The 18801-nt window shown below is 41.8% G+C and overlaps 1 protein-coding gene across 2 annotated transcripts; it reads right to left on the bottom strand.

The window, feature by feature from the left end:
• Window positions 1-6609: 6609 nt before the first annotated feature.
• LOC110983796 (uncharacterized) lies at window positions 6610-16489 on the bottom strand. Of its 2 annotated transcripts, XM_022243360.2 has the most exons (10): window positions 16193-16489; window positions 14077-14213; window positions 13201-13354; window positions 11986-12092; window positions 9280-9468; window positions 8652-8951; window positions 8193-8237; window positions 7899-7931; window positions 7471-7541; window positions 6610-6891 (listed from the first exon to the last, which is right to left on the bottom strand). In XM_022243360.2, the coding sequence occupies exons 5-10, from the start codon at window positions 9293-9295 to the stop codon at window positions 6835-6837; spliced, it is 522 nt and encodes a 173-aa protein (XP_022099052.1). In that variant the 5' UTR covers window positions 9296-9468; window positions 11986-12092; window positions 13201-13354; window positions 14077-14213; window positions 16193-16489; the 3' UTR covers window positions 6610-6834. The 2 variants fall into 2 exon arrangements, with proteins under 2 accessions (XP_022099052.1, XP_022099051.1); XM_022243359.2 differs by lacking the exons at window positions 11986-12092; window positions 13201-13354; window positions 14077-14213; window positions 16193-16489 and adding an exon at window positions 9830-10039.
• Between the last annotated feature and the right edge of the window lie 2312 nt (window positions 16490-18801).

Here is an 18801-nt window from a genome sequence, read left to right as displayed (position 1 = left end):
AGTGCACCTGTAAGAACTACCCAAAGAGAACTTCTTCCAGACGTGGTCGTTAGGTACCTCTATTACCCGGGCGAGCGAGAGGGCGGCACCGTCAGAAGGGCAACAGATCCGATCTGCCCGTGGACGTCTATCAAATTGAAAAGCGCACCAGTCAATTTAAACGAGTGAAAGGCAAGAGGGTAAAAACGGGTCCCACTTTGTACTATTTATTAAACGGGCCAAATAGGAGTTTCGTCAAAGAGGAACTTCAGGTAGTACCCGAGGATACCGAATTACCGAATATGGTAATACTCGCTCGGTAATAACTACCTGTTGATTAGGTCATTCCCGTAAGCTAACGTATCGATTCCGTTCGGCAATATGTAGCGCTTTGTGTCCAACGGTGACAGACTAAGTTTATTTTGTGAAATGGTGAACACCCGATGTTTATCCGATCTAAATAATTGTTGTTTATTGAAATAAGAAACCCTGTCAAATAGGCAGCTTTTATACATCTCGTGGGTTAACCGTTTCTCGGTTACTACTTTGGAGACCCCTTTTGCCTTCTTTAAATTGTGATCGGTAGTTAAGATCGAATACATTTTTGGCCTGATGCACAGGGCTTCTAAAATTGTTTTGCCACCAAATTCGTCTTTCATTTTACCGATGATTATTTTTTTATTTTTGACGCTGTAAAGCGGATGATCGGGTGGGTAATTACTAAAGTCAAATAAATTGCGCTTTTCGTTTAGGTAACCACTTAAATCGTTGGAGCTTCGCTCGATCTGAACTAATAGAGAATCAGTGTCCGTGTAAAGTAAATTTACTTTTTCACCAAAATTGGCTTTCAGTTCGTTGTAATAAAAATCGTACATTAACGTTTTGGAGATATCGAGAATACTTACACCGCAATAGATTGGCTTATTTAATTTTGTTTTGGTTTGGTACATCTCCACAAACGAAAGCTCGCAATCCTCAAATGGTACCGTCGATTTGTAATTTGGTTTATAAGTTAATTTTCTGTACTTATTCGATATCTGACATTTTCCATTGTCTTGCCAAAGACCGAGTTGTTCATCAATTTGAAAAAGTCTTTCTCAAAATTATTTTTTGCTTTCTTGCGCAATTTCGTGTTTTTGTCAATATAGCTTTTCATCCACGGCTTTGGACGAAATTTTAATACTCGGTGAACTTCTTTGATCCACAACCCGAGTTTGAGATATTTTTGCAATGTACGATAGTGAACCACGTATTTTTCTTTGGTGTTGAGAGTAGACACGAGTTTGTCTACCGAGACGGTACTCACTTCGCCATTACCAATTAAATCCTGTTGGTAACTCGAAAACCATTCGTTCGGTACCGGCATATTTTCGGGTGCAAGTGGAAAGTCATTATGTTTGTCATGGTGACGTTCCGGGTAATCTAAAGTGATTTCAAACACGTAACCATAGTCGTCAGTTAGTCGCAACTCTTGGATGTAATAGTACGTAAATTTTTCTAAGTCTGTTTCCCAGGTAAATTCCCCTACAGGCAGATATTTGCTCATCGCCCAGCCGTATAAATTATTTGCGTCTAAGTACATGATCTGTGACTCTGGCTTATTCGGGTTGTAGTCGGGTAGTTTTGGATTATTGGCCTTTGCATATCGTTTGGCTCCCACAGAAGAAATCCCGCCTCTTTTGGCCCTTTCAAAAAATATGTGTTGATCGATGTCTGTCAGTAGTTCCAATTGTATACCCGAATGCTTTAACAATGCATCCCACGACAGACCCGGTGACGTATAATAGTTGGCTGGGTCAAGGCCGTAGTGTTGTTTACATACCTTCCGGAAGTTTTCAAAAACAGCCGCTAGCAATAACACGTCCGTTTCCACGTATAGGTCGTGATAGTCACCTAGGTTTTGGCAATTAAATTTTTCCCATACTGTCTCTGCACGAGCATATTCTTGCTCGGTTGTTCCCCCCTGCTTCAGAGAGCTATAGAAAGCGTCTACTGGCGGGAGCCGTCTCTCTTGGAACCGATCAAAGGAGTCTATATACTCATAGGGGTGAATTCCCTTTTCCAAGAGTAAATGACTATTATTTGTAAACCTTTTTCAAACTAAGTTAAAATCATCGGGTGAACAGTTTTTAACCAACCGATCTAAGGAGGCCGCCATGAAATGAAAGGAGTCTAAGAACCTGAGTTGGCCAAAGGAGAACGAAATGTAGTTCTCGGTATTTTTAGCGATCAACTTAATTGATTTCCCGTAAAATTCGTGAGCGCCCTGCATAATCAAGTGCGCATCGTATTTCTCGAGATTATGTAAAATCACCGGAATGGGTGTTTGATCGACCACTATTCTTAACTTGAGATTACAACTGGCGTGCGCTGGGCCTCGGTACTTCCCTGTCACGTGACAATGATCTCTAACCTTTCTAAAATTGTTGATGGGCTTTTTACAATCCAAACATACCCATTCTTTGAACTCTTTATCTTTACCTTCAACTTTAACTATATGACAAAACTTGATTTTTTCTTCTTTTGTCTCTGGTGGTTTTGGAATATCACATTGACAGCAAGATTCGTTCGCTTTCGCTCGATCTATCAACTTTTCGCAGATCCAACATCTATTACATTTTTCGTAAATTTTTTGTAACTCGGGTGACCAAATCAACGGGTGTTTGTTTTTAAACGTTTCGTTTATTTTTTCTTCCCGAGAAAGTGACTGTACAAAATTAACAGCCACGTCTTCACCTCTGAATGTTTTTCGGCTAATGCAAACTCCATCGCATCTGACGACCGCGTACGAATATCCGCAGGGCTTGTGAATCTGTGTTTTGAGAGTATTTGATTTAGCTGGTGGTAGTTTTTCCAAAACCGACTCAAAATCAGCGTAAATTACAAAAGGTGCATCTTGCTTATTTTTGTAATTTTCAAACTTGAGTATATTCTCGCCCTTGACCAGCATTTCAACTTTACATGTAGGAACGTTTAAGCCTTGGCAATCTTCTTTGTGTCTCATTAACTTTTCTTCCGTTTGTAAATGCGACATGCAATTAAAACACCAGTGTTTCTTATGCTCGTGATGATCGATATCACTCGTCAACCGAGAAAAGTTTTTAATCCAACAGTAGTGATTTTCGTCACCTTTGTTAAAGTAAAGCAAATTTATCAGTTCTTCTGGACGCTTGCTTTTGTGAAGAATGTAAAGACCGTCTTTTTGGTGTAACCAAACACATTGATCGCCAAGCCATTTTGCGATTCGATACGTGGGATTTGTGAAATCGGTGTTGGAAAGCTTATGTTTGTAAAATTTTAACCGTCTGATTCTGACCGGTTAGTCGAAGGCCGCTCGTCATGTCTTTTATATTTTGGATTTGTTTCCAACTGTCTTTTGACGTCGTCTGAATATAATTTTAAAGCTGCCCGCAACGCCCATCGGATACATTCTTGATCTTTATTTTGGACGTTTATGATTGCTTTTTTGTCTAACAGTTCCTTAGGCAACGGAATGTAAGAAGAACCCACTGGATTATATTTAACCACGTTGATGTAAAAAGCTACGACTTTGTCAAAGATCCAACCCGAGCCTTCTTGTGTATGAGCCTCCACCTCTTTTATTTGCGCCTCGCGTTGTTCAGCGAGTGCGTTTTTAACGTCGGCTTTGTTTGCGACTGCATCGTTGTCGCTCGGAAAGGGGAATACGCCAAATTCAGTTTTCTCGGGTTTTTCCAATCTAAACTGAACTTTGATATTTGTTTGCAATTTGTACGAACCAATTTCTTTTAGTTCTTCCAAAGCTTTTTTCTCGATGAAAGCCTTGTAAAAATCGAAAAAGTGTATTAGGTCGTATTCAAAGAAACGAGGTATCAATTCCCAATTGCAAAAATTACCCTGAAAGCGCCTGACGTTTCTAATGTCGACTTCCGCAATTTCCTCGGGCTGAGTGTAAGCTTTAATCGCTTCAATAAAGTCCTGTTTGACGTATCTGTCTTTGTTTGCAAAAGGAATATTATATTTTTGTACCGTTTTCAACAGCTGCCGATATGACTGACGCGGGAGGTACCTAAATTGTTTTTGATCTACCCGTATAGCTTCAATGAGCTCGGGTTTAGTGTGAGATTTACGGGTGATTGCCGGTAATGGGATGTTATACCGTTTGACAAAATCTTCTCAAAACGCCTTCTTAAATCGAGTAAAGTTCGTTAGTATAGGTCAGTGTTGTGGGTTGCTCATGTCTCTATTTATAAGTAGGTTTCTAAATTTTTTTCCATTTTTTGTCGCCATGTTTCTTTTATATACTATTTTTTTATATATAGGCCATTTATTTAAGGCGGTTGTAAATATAGCGTGTTTTTGCTTTGAACAGAGCCATTCTTTAAGTAGAGGTCACGAGTTCAGGCCAAAAAAGCAAGGGGAAATCCCTTTTTGTTTGTGAGTGATTGCCAGTCACGAGTTCAGATAGGGCAAGTCTCGACTTGTTTGTGAGTGATTGCCAGTCACGAGTTGTTTACAGCTGGGGTCAAAAGTTCAAGGTCAGTGAAGCGAGCAAAACGAGCGGCGCTAGTCACGAGTTGTTTACAGCGAGCAAAGCGAGCTGCGCCGGGGTCAAAAGGTGAGCGAGCGTAGCGAGCGGTGCGTGTGATGGGTGAAAGGGGGTGAAAAGGGCGTGTGGTCCAGAACCGGCTATTTCCTACTACTTCCTTCGCATTTCGCTAATCACGGTTTCAAAAACACGCACGCAATATTGCTTCATGCAAGGTTTCCGCTGGTTCCCGGAAGCCCAGACCTAAACAGGGGTATTCAATCGTTCCTTTTGTTGGTAACTGCTACGCTAATTCCTGGCTGTCTATCACACTAATCTTTTATTACGCTTTGACAGTTAAACTGCTGTTTTCCCATCTTCCACGGTTGGAAGCTGGACTGGTGTACCGTTACGAATAACAATAGGACCATAAGCTACGAAGATGTTGACGTGAAAAGTCCGTGAAACTGCTGTGAACTAATCCGCTCCCAAGCTGATCAACTTTCCACCGTGAAAACGGGCTTACATTGCCTTCACAAAATTTCACGGTGATTTATGGTAAAACTGCATTTTCACGGTGTTGAAAGTTCATAGTGTGAAACGGTATTTCCTTCTGTACATATTGGCATTGTTACATTATTATCAGTACTGATGAAGCAGTGGTCATCTGACGGCAAAAGGACTTAGCCCTATTCCACGAAATAAAGAATGAGTCAATTAAATCCACCGAATCCTTGAATTCGTATTCAACGAATTTATAACGTTATGACAAACGTGGATGTAAAGTGTGTAGCACATCATTGACAGTGCTGCTTTCAACAGAGAGGATTTATTAAAAAAAAAACCAGCACTTGGGTGGCCTGTCAAATTACAAAACCCAACGAAAAGACTTAAACACAGAGAGGATTATAGAGGTCAACTTATAACAACGTCAAAAGACGTCCAACGATGTTGGCGCCAGATTTCTCAAAGTCTTTCTGCATACAACACAAAGACTCAAGTCACCAAGAAGACTCATAAAAACTGCAGCCATACTGTTTCAAAATGGAAGCTGATAAGAATCAGCTGCTCTATAGACGCTCAAAGTATTATAGGTTCGTTGCCGACTTCTACATGTACATCAACGCATTCGTCCATATGCATTGAAACCTCGACGAAATCACATCATATACCGGTATCCCTATCACGGACGATTGCATTCAGGATGGCCTCCGTTAGCTTCAATCGGTAAAAACATTGTAAATCCCGATCTTTCTTTAATTTGATATTTGTGACCTTTGCATCTGCAAGCCGATCTCATCTCCCGATAGAACATGGGCATAATAGCATAGTATGCGTCCTCCTAGCACACCCCTTCCCCGCTCCGCCCACGACCTCGGCTTTTATACAATTTCCGGCTTTCGGCCAAATCTCTTAATTTGAGACCCTTGGTCTACGGAATTACAGCTGTAATCTGCTTCAGACCTGGAACATAATCAAACCCCTCGGTTATGTGACAAACATTTGGCTCGAAATTCATGCACTGGCCTTATTCCAGAAGTGTACACAACACACAGCATCGATACGCTAACTCTGGTTTGCTTAATTCCCACGGCAATGCATGGTATATGGTGGCCTCAAATGGGTTTGGGATCAACCTAACTTAAACCGATTGTATATACTTATCTCAGTATATACAACAACTGCGGCTTTAATATGACCCTTAACAAGCCACACGGGCGTTCCGCCTATTTTTGTCGGACATTTTGGAAAATAAAGCAAACATATACCCCCTATTCTCGTGAAGTCACGACAGATATTTAGATTATAGGATTAAACCTATCGTTACAAATTTACTAAGGCGAAATATGAACAGTATGACGGAATTATGTAACTTTAACATGGTGAACAAGAAATTAAAAAGCAAGCAAAAACTAAATTAGGCACGAATGCGATTTCAAGACTTCACCTTTTCTACCAAATATAGACGTATTTATTTGATCTAAGACCCACCACTGGCAATTAATGACTGATATTTATGTTTTAATGGGCGATTGGGCATCTCAATCCCCACCCCATAATCATACCCCCTCACCCACCCCTTCCGTGTCCAATCCCATCCCCATCCCCACCACACCCGAACACACACCCCTACCGATTAACGACCGTGATTCCAGGCAGAAAAGTGCACATGCCGGCACCCCACCCTCCCTCTTTTCAGTTAATATCCACTATACATGTACCTGTACTTATAAACTACAACTTTTCCAATGAACCAAGACTGGGTTTGGATCAAATTCGTAGAAGCAACTGAACCGTGAGTGAGCAAGATGCAGAACGAAATCCGAGTCCAGACACTCAATTGGCACTCACATCAGCATGTCACTGGGACGTCGAGTGTGTCGAAAGGCAGATTCTTGACGAACCTGTGTGTAAAAACAGAAAACGTTGAGGGCGCAGCACATGAGCTCCAGGCAGAGTTCCAATGTCTCCCTGCAAGACGTTGATGGGGATGAGTTTTAAGGGGAAGTTTGAAAAACGCTTTCTGTGAGCATTTTGCATCTTTTCCGTTTTGCCCATACAAAATCTCACCACCTTCACTGTGAATGTCAAGCTTTTAAGTGTTGTCTCAAGCGCAGTTCAATGTAAAATTTTGATACATAGGAAAGCTTTACGTTCATCCGTGTGCAATGAACGTTTACACCTGTCTTTGCATGCAATTTAGTCATGAGTTAATTTTATTCTTGCGCCGCAATTCGAGGCCGATGCGTTTCCAAGTAAAAGACTAATTTTTAGTCACTTTTTTAAATCAAGTTTGATGCAATCTTCCACGAGACACGTTAACAAGTCCAGACAGAACGGGGATGACAAATGCAGATAGAAGACTAAATCATCGATGTATGTCAATATCTTGCATAGCCATAATATGAATGGATTTTAAGACATCCATTTTGAGGGTCAAGTCAAGGCCAAGCTTATTAAAGTAAATGAATTTTGAAACCTACCTTGACAATGATGACGGCAGCCAGTAAGCACACGAAGCAGACGCCGAGAGCGGCTACCGCAAAGATCAAACCTTTAGGGGAACAATACACCAACGGGTAAATTGAAAAAAAAACTCTTGGAGATAGCAAACTTACTTGTTTCGCCCCTACTAGACTCGAACTCAAGTCTGTCGTCGAAATTCGAAAATTACTTCAACCAGTATGCCACGGAACCCTTGTTCTCTATGGAATCCTCCATAGATTCTTATTCCTATACTTGTGCGTGTCGGCATTCTGGGTGTGAGCTTCAAGGAGACAATATAAACACTTCCGGTCTCTGTAAATATCTGACCCAAGACAAGTTCCAATTAAGGTAGTATGCATTAACTTTGCCTGCGTGCTATCATCTTCTTGCCATCAAATTAAACTTTTTGTCTTAGAATCTTTACCTTTTTTCGTGGGCGAAACCCCCTGGTCATTTCCTGTCGCAAAAAGATTGTAAACAACGTTTACATCCAACAACTGTGATCAATGACTGGTGAAGCCAACAGGATCAAACAGATCGAGTTGTATCACTCCTTTTGAAATTCTCTTGAAAATAAATTTCAAGGTGCATTTGCCTTCCAGATAGTTTTTGTTCTGGATGCCATTCATTGTTATTTCTTCCTTTGAACGAAATTGGACAATTTAATATTTATGCCCTTTCTAATGACATTTAAGTAAAACTGAACGAGCTCACTAACCTTCAGAAACCTTGCGTGGCTGTTTGGGTGTTACGGTATTTGGAACTAAGAAACACAAAAACATCAATTGGGTTACGAAATTCTCAACTTGGAAGTGACTGTCTAATGTTGCATCGTCAATTGTCCTGGTTGAAACTTACACTTTTGCACAATAGTTAAAATAACTGATCGATTTAAATGAACATTGGAATCGACGCTATATACGATTGGGATGTTTTTCTTTGCAGAAATGCAGACGTTCATGAATTTTGAAACCAGTTTTTGGATGGAACAATTTGATCCAGAGCCTTGTGTAAATGTTTTCGTTCTCCAAATCAATGGGTCTATTTAGTACACAACTGCGCGACGTAGGCTTCGTGGCAGCTTCGTAGAATAACACACTGATTGCGTTAAGAATTTTGTTCAAAAATGTTACGACTTCACAAAATGGGCTTGCTTTTGCGAGATATTGTCACTAACCTACAACGTGAAGATAGGTACTGTCCATCTTCGATGTGCCGATCTGCCCTATGACGGTGGTGGCGACGCACACGTAAGACCCTGTGTCATTGTCCTGAACCTTCTCTATAGTTAGATCGTAGTCTCCTGACTCAGGTTGGTCCAGTAGGACAGTCCGGCCCTCCGGGAGCATCTCCGTACCGCTGACCTTTCGCCAAAGCACCGTGATGTCGATGGACGGCAAGTTGACATGGCAGCGCATGGTGACGGTCTCTCCACGTTCCAGTCGTTTGGGAGCATGGATTGTCACCATCATCTCGTCTTGATAAATATGGGATAAAATGAACACAAACACGACTTTAATGATCAATCATTTTGACAACGTAGTATACGACGAATAGAGTAGGTAGTAACTAATTCCTGTCGATCAAACCACAATCGGTGTCCAAAAGTTGGGGAAAGACAAATTTTCCCAGAAATATAAGGAACTCTCCGATTGACATGATTGTTCCTTCTACTTCTCACACCGTTACCCCCAAATCCAATTCGATTTGGCCTGCAAGAAATCACTGTACATGTACATAGTTTCAGTTTGACAGATATCAAAAAGAGAGAGGGCGTAAATCAAAAAGAAAGGTCTGTCCATCACCTTTGTTGCACTTCATGCCCGGGAACACCGCCTCGCAATGACACTTGCCCGTGTGCCGACAGAGTGCACCGGAAACACACAAATATCTCGATTTGCTGCATAAGTCAAGACATTCGGGTTCCTCGTCGGATTGCCTACTGTTTTGCCCTTTCCTTGATGCCAATACACGGGATGGCCCATCTTAGCAAGCTGGAGAGAGAAAGGAACAGCGGTTAATTCAAAAAGACTTCTTAAATTGTTTTTAAATACTACTTTCTCTACCAAATCTCTGCCAACGTTACCTTTAATAGATTCCACCGTGTGTTCGATTCAGTAATGAATTATGTGTCATAACCAAGCATTGATTCCTTAGGAACTGCATGCATTCGACTGCATGTGATTAATTCGACATCTCCCGACTAAATGTTTTTGTGTATTGTGTGAACATGCATGGACAAAAATAGTAAGCTGCAAGTAAAGGATTGGCCACATAGGCCTGAAGGCAACTGTTACATTTCTAAACGAAAGCCCGGATTTCTAATATCTTGGTAAGGATAAAGAGGGTTCTTACTCTGCAAGGCACAAACAGTACGGAAAATGTTCGAACAGTGAACTGACATCTACCGACCGTTGGCATTCTCGTACGTGTAGTCTAGAGCTGCGCAGTGCAGCTAATCTCGCCTGGGGTCCCTATCGACGTCTTCCCATCTTTCGAAACTTTGGGGGTACGAATGGAAATCGACGATAGGTAAAATATTTCGAATATACTAATAAGGCAAGGTTGATTACAAGGTAAGGTTTTGTCTGATGTCGATGTCGAAAGCTTTTGACGTGCAGAATCCGTAGGCCTGTAAGCCTGATGTTTTCCTTTTTTTAGTTATAATGAATGCATTTTAGTGGTTGGAAGCCTAAAAGATTTCACAATCTGGTTAAATTTTGTACTCAAGACAAAAGGTGTGGGAGGATGATTCAATAGCCCATCCCCCACCTCAACAAGTGGGGGGAGGATGATTCAATAGCCTATCCACCACCTCAACAAGTAGGGGAGGATGATTCAATAGCCCATCCCCCACCTCAACAAGTGTGGGAGGAGGATTCAATAGCCCATCCCCTACCTCAACAAGTGTGGGAGGAGGATTCAATAGCCCATCCACCACCTCAACAAGTGGGGGGAGGATGATTCAATAGCCCATCCCCTACCTCAACAAGTGTGGGAGGAGGGTTCAATAGCCCATCCCCCACCTCTACAAGTGTGGGAGGAGGATTCAATGGCCTATCCCCCACCTCAACAAGTGTGGAAGGATTATTCAATAGCCCATCCCCCACCTCAACAAGTGTGGGAGGAGGATTCAATAGCTTATCCACCACCTCAACAAGTGAGGAAGGATGATTCAATAGCCCATCCACCACCTCAACAATTGTGGGAGGAGGATTCAATAGCCCATCCCCCACCTCAACAAGTGTGGGAGGAGGATTCAATAGCCCATCCCCCACCTCAACAAGTGTGGGAGGAGGATTCAATAGCCCATCCTCCACCTCTACAAGTGTGAGAGGAGGATTCAATAGCCCATCCCCCACCTCTACAAGTGTGGGAGGAGGATTCAATAGCCCATCCCCCACCTCAATAAGTGTGGGAGGAGGATTCAATAGCCCATCCTCCACCTCAACAAGTGTGGGAGGAGGATTCAATAGCACATCCACCACCTCAACAAGTGTGGGAGGAGGATTCAATAGCCCATCCCCCACTTCAACAAGTGTGGGAGGAGGATTCAATAGCCCATCCCCCACCTCAATAAGTGTGGGAGGATGATTCAATAGCCTATCCACCACCTCAACAAGTGTGGGAGGAGGATTCAATAACCTATCCACCACCTCAACAAGTCTGGGAGGATGATTCAATAGCCCATCCCCTACCTCAACAAGTGTGGGAGGAGGGTTCAATAGCCCATTCCCCACCTCTACAAGTGTGGGAGGAGGATTCAATGGCCTATCCACCACCTCAACAAGTGTGGAAGGATTATTCAATAGCCCATCCCCCACCTCAACAAGTGTGGGAGGAGGATTCAATAGCTTATCCACCACCTCAACAAGTGAGGAAAGATGATTCAATAGCCCATCCCCCACCTCAACAAGTGAGGGAGGATGATTCGACAGCCCATTCCAACCTAAACAAGTGTTCGAGGATGATTCAATAGCCCACCCCCTCAAAAAGTCGGGGAGTAGTCCCTGACCCCTCCCCCGGAATTACGTCCACCCTGAGTTCAAATTATAAACATTTTCGGGCAATACGTAATAGAACCAATTTCCCCTCCCCCCAAAAATCTCGTACCGACTTTTCAGTGAAAGAAATTGTCCCCTTAAAGTGTGGAAGGCCCCGCCATACAACTCCACTTCATGTGTATTTACAGAAGAGGTCAACTGAGGCTTCAATGTGTTCTGTTATCATCAGTGAACAGTCCCATGGAATTTGCGTTCTTTTACCAACGTCAAAGCCAAACGATTTATGGCAGAATGTGCAAAACCAGTTCTACATTGACTCGGATGTGCGAACTATCAGGGCAGGGTCGCACTTGCAAACAGGACGCGGCCAGTGTTATAAACCATTCACTTAACTATAAGGGCCCATCCCCTGGGGTTCAGACTCCGCCTATCGCAGAAACCTTAAAGATGCCTGTCTCATTTTTATAGTCCATTCTTTTCGGGGCTAAGTTACCATGCCTACCGTACCCGTTAGGGTCCTGCGGACTGCCGTCTACCCAGTACCATGTATCATTCTGTTGGTAGTAACGCAGGCCAAGCCATACAGCGGGATGCACGTGGTGAGACAAAAACGCCTGGATTATATTAAAAAAGAAACAAGGAGGATGGATGACACATTAAATGTTATCTCTTGGGACCTTTATGCATGAGTCATTTTCTACCGGGCTAATCACGTATTCTTGTCAGCAAACCTGCTCACACTGAACAAAGTGTTGCTGAAATAAGAATTTACATTCATTGCTTACAAGTATCTTGTCAAGACGTCGGTCCTGACTTCATAAACCTTGTTGTAATGTGGATAAGGAATCTTCAGAAATTTAATTGCATGAAATCATTTGGAGGGGTTTTCTAAACATGCAGTGCGTCAGGTATGCAGCAGGTAGGTTGTCTTTTGAAATGGGTTTTTGGTTAGTTCTTCAAGATCAATGGCTTCCAGTCGGGCCTTAAATACTTCAAGTCAGGTGCTTCCTTAATGTACAAAGCGAGAATTTTTATTAGTTCAACAATCGACAATCGACAATAGTCTATTTCCATTATCGATGGGGGAAAATCTTGAATCGTTTTCATAGACAAAAAAGAGAAGAGAAAGATTAGAAAAGAGCAAAAGGGAGTGGTCGATAAAATGCCGTCAATCGTGAATCGGTGTTTTACAACAAACTACGGAAAACGATATTGTACACCTACAACATACAGGAAGCAGAAACTCGTTCGACATGCCAATAAGTATGCTCATGCCTGTTCGATATGCAAATAAGTATGTTACCGCTTTGCATAATAGCAATGGCGCCACACAAGAATATTCAAACGTACGATGTAGGCACGCATATTCTTGCTCCAACAGTCTTCCAGTAAGTCTGTGACGTCACATTAAACAAGACACCTGATTGGTTAGCAAGCATCGACTCGTCAATTTGGTATGTTTGAGAAGTCGCTCTGGTTTCCAAACGCAACGGTTTATGGACCAACCACACAGTTTGTCTGCTATCGATGTAAACTGTCAATCTAAAAGAAAATCACGTGTACGACATGTGAGGAACTCAGCCGTAGCTGTTCGTCTGCGTTACTGGGCGCTATGCTTTGTAATGCGGTGGCAATGAAACTCAAATATCCGACAGAAACAGTGTTTTACGGACGGTGTCATACCGACCCCCCCGGCAGACTACACATCTTATTGATTCTCACATTTAGCTCCGCGTCACGCACGATAACCAGCTTTACACCTTTCCCAAACTGCTCTTCGCAATCTCTGTTAGCCTTGTCCCAGTTTCCAGACTGATAAGACCAGTAGCATCGGTCACGGAAAAAGTTCCTCCATCTGGACACAACTGCTCACCACCTACAAGAGAACATTGGCCCGTGTCAGAAAACTGCAATAGTCAAACAGTCACCGCTGTCGATTCTTTGATTCGAAAGAAAGTGAGATGGATTAGAGTCCACGTGGTTAAACATGGTCAGGAAATGAACTGACATATGACAACACTATTATAAGTCGCGTATCACTAACAGTGTCAATCATTCAGAAGAACCGATCTATCGTCCTTTAGGTTTAGAACAAACAATATAATTTAGATCGAGCGACTACGGGGGAGGGCGTTCATGTGCTCCATTGGAGGGGCCCCGGGTCTTGAAGGGCCCCTTTGAAGTCTTGAAATGAACAAACACTTCACATTATAAGACGCTGTTCATTTGCTTTTTAATGACCTCCTAGAAATTTGTGTTCACCCTGCTCCTGAGAAAAACTGTACTTACAAAACAAATTTTGCAAAACAACGATATCATAAATCTATTTAATGTCTGTGTCAAGCCACTTGACCCAAACATTTTCATCTAAAGAGAGTTATTTTATCACAGTGCCTTGTTTACAGTTCCTATGTTCTTCGCAATGACCTACAAAACAGTGCACACCAAAGTAGATTTTAACTGCGTGGTAACCAACAGCAATCCCTTTGCGTGTTTGACAATGTGTAATTTGTCCTTTTGGGGTCTTTCACAAGACTGTGTCCAAGAATGGAGAAATTAAATATATTTCCTCCATCTATGAGTCCACTTGAGACTTACGAGGCTGCACACAGATCCTGACATTGTACGAATGACATTGCGTGGCCCTCCATTTTCCTGTGCCTTTGAGTAGAACGGCGCAGTTGTTTGCGTAGTCCAGGTTCAAGGCCGAGTCACCCTCACCTGAATTGAAGTTCCTGAAAAGAAAGACCCCCAGAAGGAGACTGGCTTTCTTATTGCTTTACTATACACGTTATGTTATGTTGACCAATGGTATTGGTCACTGCATGCCCCCGGGGTCTGTGTTCCCCATTTGAAATTTTGAAATGCCCTCAACCTATGTTCCAGCTGCACATTTCATCTGCTCTTTGCGCTTCCTTTAAACAAAACACGTGGCACCCGCCGATTGTCTCCTGTTGCAGCAGTTTCTTAGTGACAATCAGGACTGTGTATTATCGGCTTTGACAACGCAGCCCAGATACAGTAGCGCAGCTGGGAAGCGGCACCGAGTGGCGGAACGCAACTGAATGAGGAAATAAGTGGCAAAATTGAGAGGCTGATAAAAACCAATCGAGACGGAACATGGATTGTAAATGCGGTGAAAAAAACGGTGAAAATCGACGATAAAGGTTCACAACAACATCACCAACCTTAATCGTACATGCAACCAATTTGCATAAGTGAAGAAAAGAAGTCAATGGACTGAATTGAAACAGTTAAATGTGTTGGAATTATATTTTTTACGCTTGTCTATTCTTGATTTTCTGTCCAGTTCGGCCCCTTAGATTTAGATGTTACCCACGACAGAATCGGATAGCTTTCTAGAAATTTCCTGAGAAAGTATCAAGGCAAGAGAGATGGTATTTCCTGCTAATTACTAAGTCAAATGAATTTGTTCAACTAAACACTTTGTTAGTGCAGCTATTCTTTTAGAAGTCTGGCAGACACAATAGAGGGCGCTATTTGGTTTGAATAAAACCTTTTGTGTTTGCTCCAAATTTACCCACTTCAAATAAAGCCCTCCTATTGCGTCCGCCATTCTTCTAAAAGGCTAATTGAAATAAAATGTATTTTGACACTGGAAAATGTATTTAGCTTCGTTCCCTTACGTTCGTAAAATCTGCTATCGTGTTAAAACAAAACAATACTTTTGTGTTGCAACGGGGTCCATGGGCTTTGTACACCCTTGAGGGCAAACAGTACCCTCGGCCTCCACCCAGGTGTCATTTGCCCCATCGAGCGTACAAAACACCAAGGACCCCTACACAGCAGGTAATCGTCATATAATGTACAATTTGGGATATGATGTAATAACAGGGTGCCCCCCCCCCAGGTAGCCGCGGGAGCTACAACATTATAGGTTACAGGCCGGCGAATAAGCTGGAATAGCCAACAGTTATATAAATACCTAAACTTCAGGAAAAATACTTCAGAGTTGCTTAGGCGTTCGAGACACACATCAAATTAAAACCAGTAATCTACTGAGGAGCAGGAAAAGTACAGTTGTACTATGACCCTTTCGGCATAAGTTTCACCAAGAGGGCGTTTTTTGTACCTAGAGGGCACGCGTTGTAGCTCAGATCTAGGAAAAGTCAAACAGGAAATAAACTACGTGTAGAAAGAAAACAAACTCAACAGGAAAACATATTCATGCTTTGGTCAGACCTCTAGTGTTCGCTTAAAATAAACCCAAATACATGTACATTAACTGAGTTTTATAAGAGAATGCTGCGTGTACGTAGCTATTGCATTGCCGGTCTGGCCTTGCAAGTTTTTGTGAGACGAGGGTTGCAGATTCACAGACAAACTAAGAAAATGCACTCACTTGAAAAAAAATCAAGAAAATACAACTTTCTCAATTATCTGGAACACGCATTAACTGCCATTAACTGTCATTAACTACTCAAGTTTTACCGGGTAATCTGATGACTTCGCCATTTGAATATTGGTTTCTACACTCCATTGCGAAATAGAGAATTTGTATGGCACTGATTTCAAGAAAATCTCACACTGACGCAAGCTGACAGTCCTGTGGGTAGCTTCATTCAACTTTCTGTTTCCCAAACCCTCAGGTTTATTGGCTTAATGCTAAATTAATATAAGAGAGAATTGCAAGGTATGTATACTGTGATTCGGCTGCAACCAAAGGATTTCGCTCTGTTCATAAATTACTAACGTGTAGTTGAAAGGAGTGTTGTCCGCCCATCTCCAGTTGCCCTCTTCGGGGGTGTCATACAGCCCAGTAGTAGGGATTGGAGAGTTCTGGAGCACACATCCCTTTTTGCCCCGTTTTTGCCCAAAACTCCTGGGTACTACATCGACTAAAAAAATCGCGGAAATAGTTTTGACGAGAAAAAATGGGAAAACCATAAATGACTCGAAATCCCGGGTTTTGCCCCAAAAACCCCCTGGGTACCACATCGACAAAAAGGACATTTTTAAAAAATATAGACATTCTAGGGGATAAATCTATTTTACGTGGCTCCCCTTTGCTGGTGTGTTGGGTGACCTTTGGCCTACATCCGATCTACTTGCTGGGGATTATTTTGGTGATTTAGTAGAATAACTTACGGTGTATTGAACCGCCAGCGTTTACAACCGCCTTAAATAAATGCTCTTTATATAAAAATAGTAGTATTAAAAAAAACATGTTGAATAAAAATGGAAAAAATTTTAGAGACTTATATAAAAATAGAGACATGAGCAGCTAAGAACAAAGACCTCTGTTAAAATATTTTATTCGATATAAGTAGCCGTTTTTAGAAGATTTTGTCAAACAGTATAACGTTCCGCTACTTGCGCCAAAAGGGAAACATCATACACGATTAGAACTAATAAACGCTATCAAAGAGGATCAAAAACAATTTAGGTATCTCCCGCGTCAGTCATATCGGCAGCTGTTGAAAACGGTACAAAAATATAATATTCCTTTTGCAAACAAAGACAGATATGTCAAACAGGACTTTATCGATGCGATTAAAGCTTACACTCAGCCCGAGGAAATTGCGGAAGTAGATATCAGAAGCATAAATCGTTTTCAAGGTAACTTTCGCAATTGGGAGTTGATTCCTCGTTTTTTTAAATATGACCTCATCCGCTTTTTTGATTTTTACAAAACTTTCATCGAGAAAAAAGCTTTAGAAGAACTGAAAGAATTTGGTTTGTACAAATTGCAAACGGCTCTAAAAGTTCAGTTTAGATTGGAAAAACCTTAGCGACAACGATGCCGTCGCAAACAAGGCCGACGTTAAAAACGCACTCGCCAAACAACGCGAAGCACAAATCGAAGATGTTGAAGCTCATACACAAAAAGGCTCGGGTTGGATCTTTGACAAAGTCGTCGCTTTTTATATCAACGTGGTTAAATATAATCCAGTGGGTTCTTCTTACATTCTGTTGCCTAAGGAACTGTTAGACAAAAAAGCAATCATAAACGTCCAAAATAAAGATCAAGAATGTATCCGATGGGCGTTGCGGGCAGCTTTAAAATTATATTCAGACGGCGTCAAAAGTCAGCTAGAAACAAATCTAAAATATAAAATAAATAAGGAGCGGCCTTCGACTTACCGGTCAGAATAGGATGGTTTAAATTTTACAAACGTAAGCTTTCCAACGCCAATTTCACAAATCTCACGTATCGAATCGCAAAATAGCTTGGCGATCAATGTGTTTGGTTACGCCAAAAAAGACGGTCTTTACATCCTCCACAAAGGCAAACGCTCGGAGGAACCGATCAATTTACTTTACTTTAACAAAGGTGAAAAGAGTCACTACTGTTGGATTAAAAACTTTTCTCGGTTAACGAGTGATATCGATCATCACAACGGCCAAAAACACTGGTGTTTCAATTGCATGTCGCATTTACAAACGGAAGAAAAGTTAACCGGGCACACAGAAGATTGCCAAGGCTTAAACGTTCCCGCATGTAAAGTTGAAATGCCGGCCGAAGGTGAAAATATACTCAAGTTTAAAAATTACAAAGATAAACAAGACGCGCCTTTTGTCATTTACGCCGATTTTGAGTCGGTTTTGGAAAAACTATCGCCAGCTAAATCAAATACTATCAAAACACAGATTCACAAGCCTTGTGGATACTCATACGCGGTCGTCGGATGCGATGGAGTTTGCACTAGCCGCAAAACATTCAGAGGTCAAGACGCGGCTGTTGATTTTGTAGGGTCACTTTCTCAGGAAACAGAGAATATCAACGAAACGTTTAAAAACAAAGAGCCGTTGATCTGGTCACCCGAGTTACAAAAAATTTACGAAAATTGTAATCGCTGTTGGATCTGCGAAAAGTTGATAGATCGAGCAAAGCGAGCGGATGAATCTCACTGTCAATGAGATATTCCAAAACCACCAGAGACAAAAGAAGAAAAAAATCAAGTTTTGTCATATAGTTAAAGTTGAAGGTAAAGATAAAGAGTTCAAAGAATGGGTATGTTTCGATTGTAAAAAGCCCATCAATAATTTTAGAAAAGTTTGCGATCATTGTCACGTGACGGGGAAGTACCGAGGCCCAGCGCACGCCAGTTGTAATCTCAAGTTAAGAATAGTGGTCTATCAAACACCCATTCCGGTGATTTTACATAATCTCGAGAAATACGATGCGCACTTGATTATGCAGGGCGCTCACGAATTTTACGGGAAATCAATTAAGTTGATCGCTAAAAATACCGAGAACTACATTTCGTTCTCCTTTGGCCAACTCAGGTTCTTAGACTCCTTTCATTTCATGGCGGCCTCCTTAGATCGGTTGGTTAAGAACTGTTCACCCGATGATTT

The sequence above is a fragment of the Acanthaster planci genome, linkage group LG02 (assembly GCF_054643075.1).
Source record: "Acanthaster planci isolate LZ-2023a linkage group LG02, COTS_SCS, whole genome shotgun sequence".
NCBI lineage: Eukaryota > Metazoa > Echinodermata > Asteroidea > Valvatida > Acanthasteridae > Acanthaster > Acanthaster planci.
The sequence above is the reverse complement of the archived record's forward strand: the minus strand, read 5'-3'. Positions and strand labels throughout refer to the sequence as shown.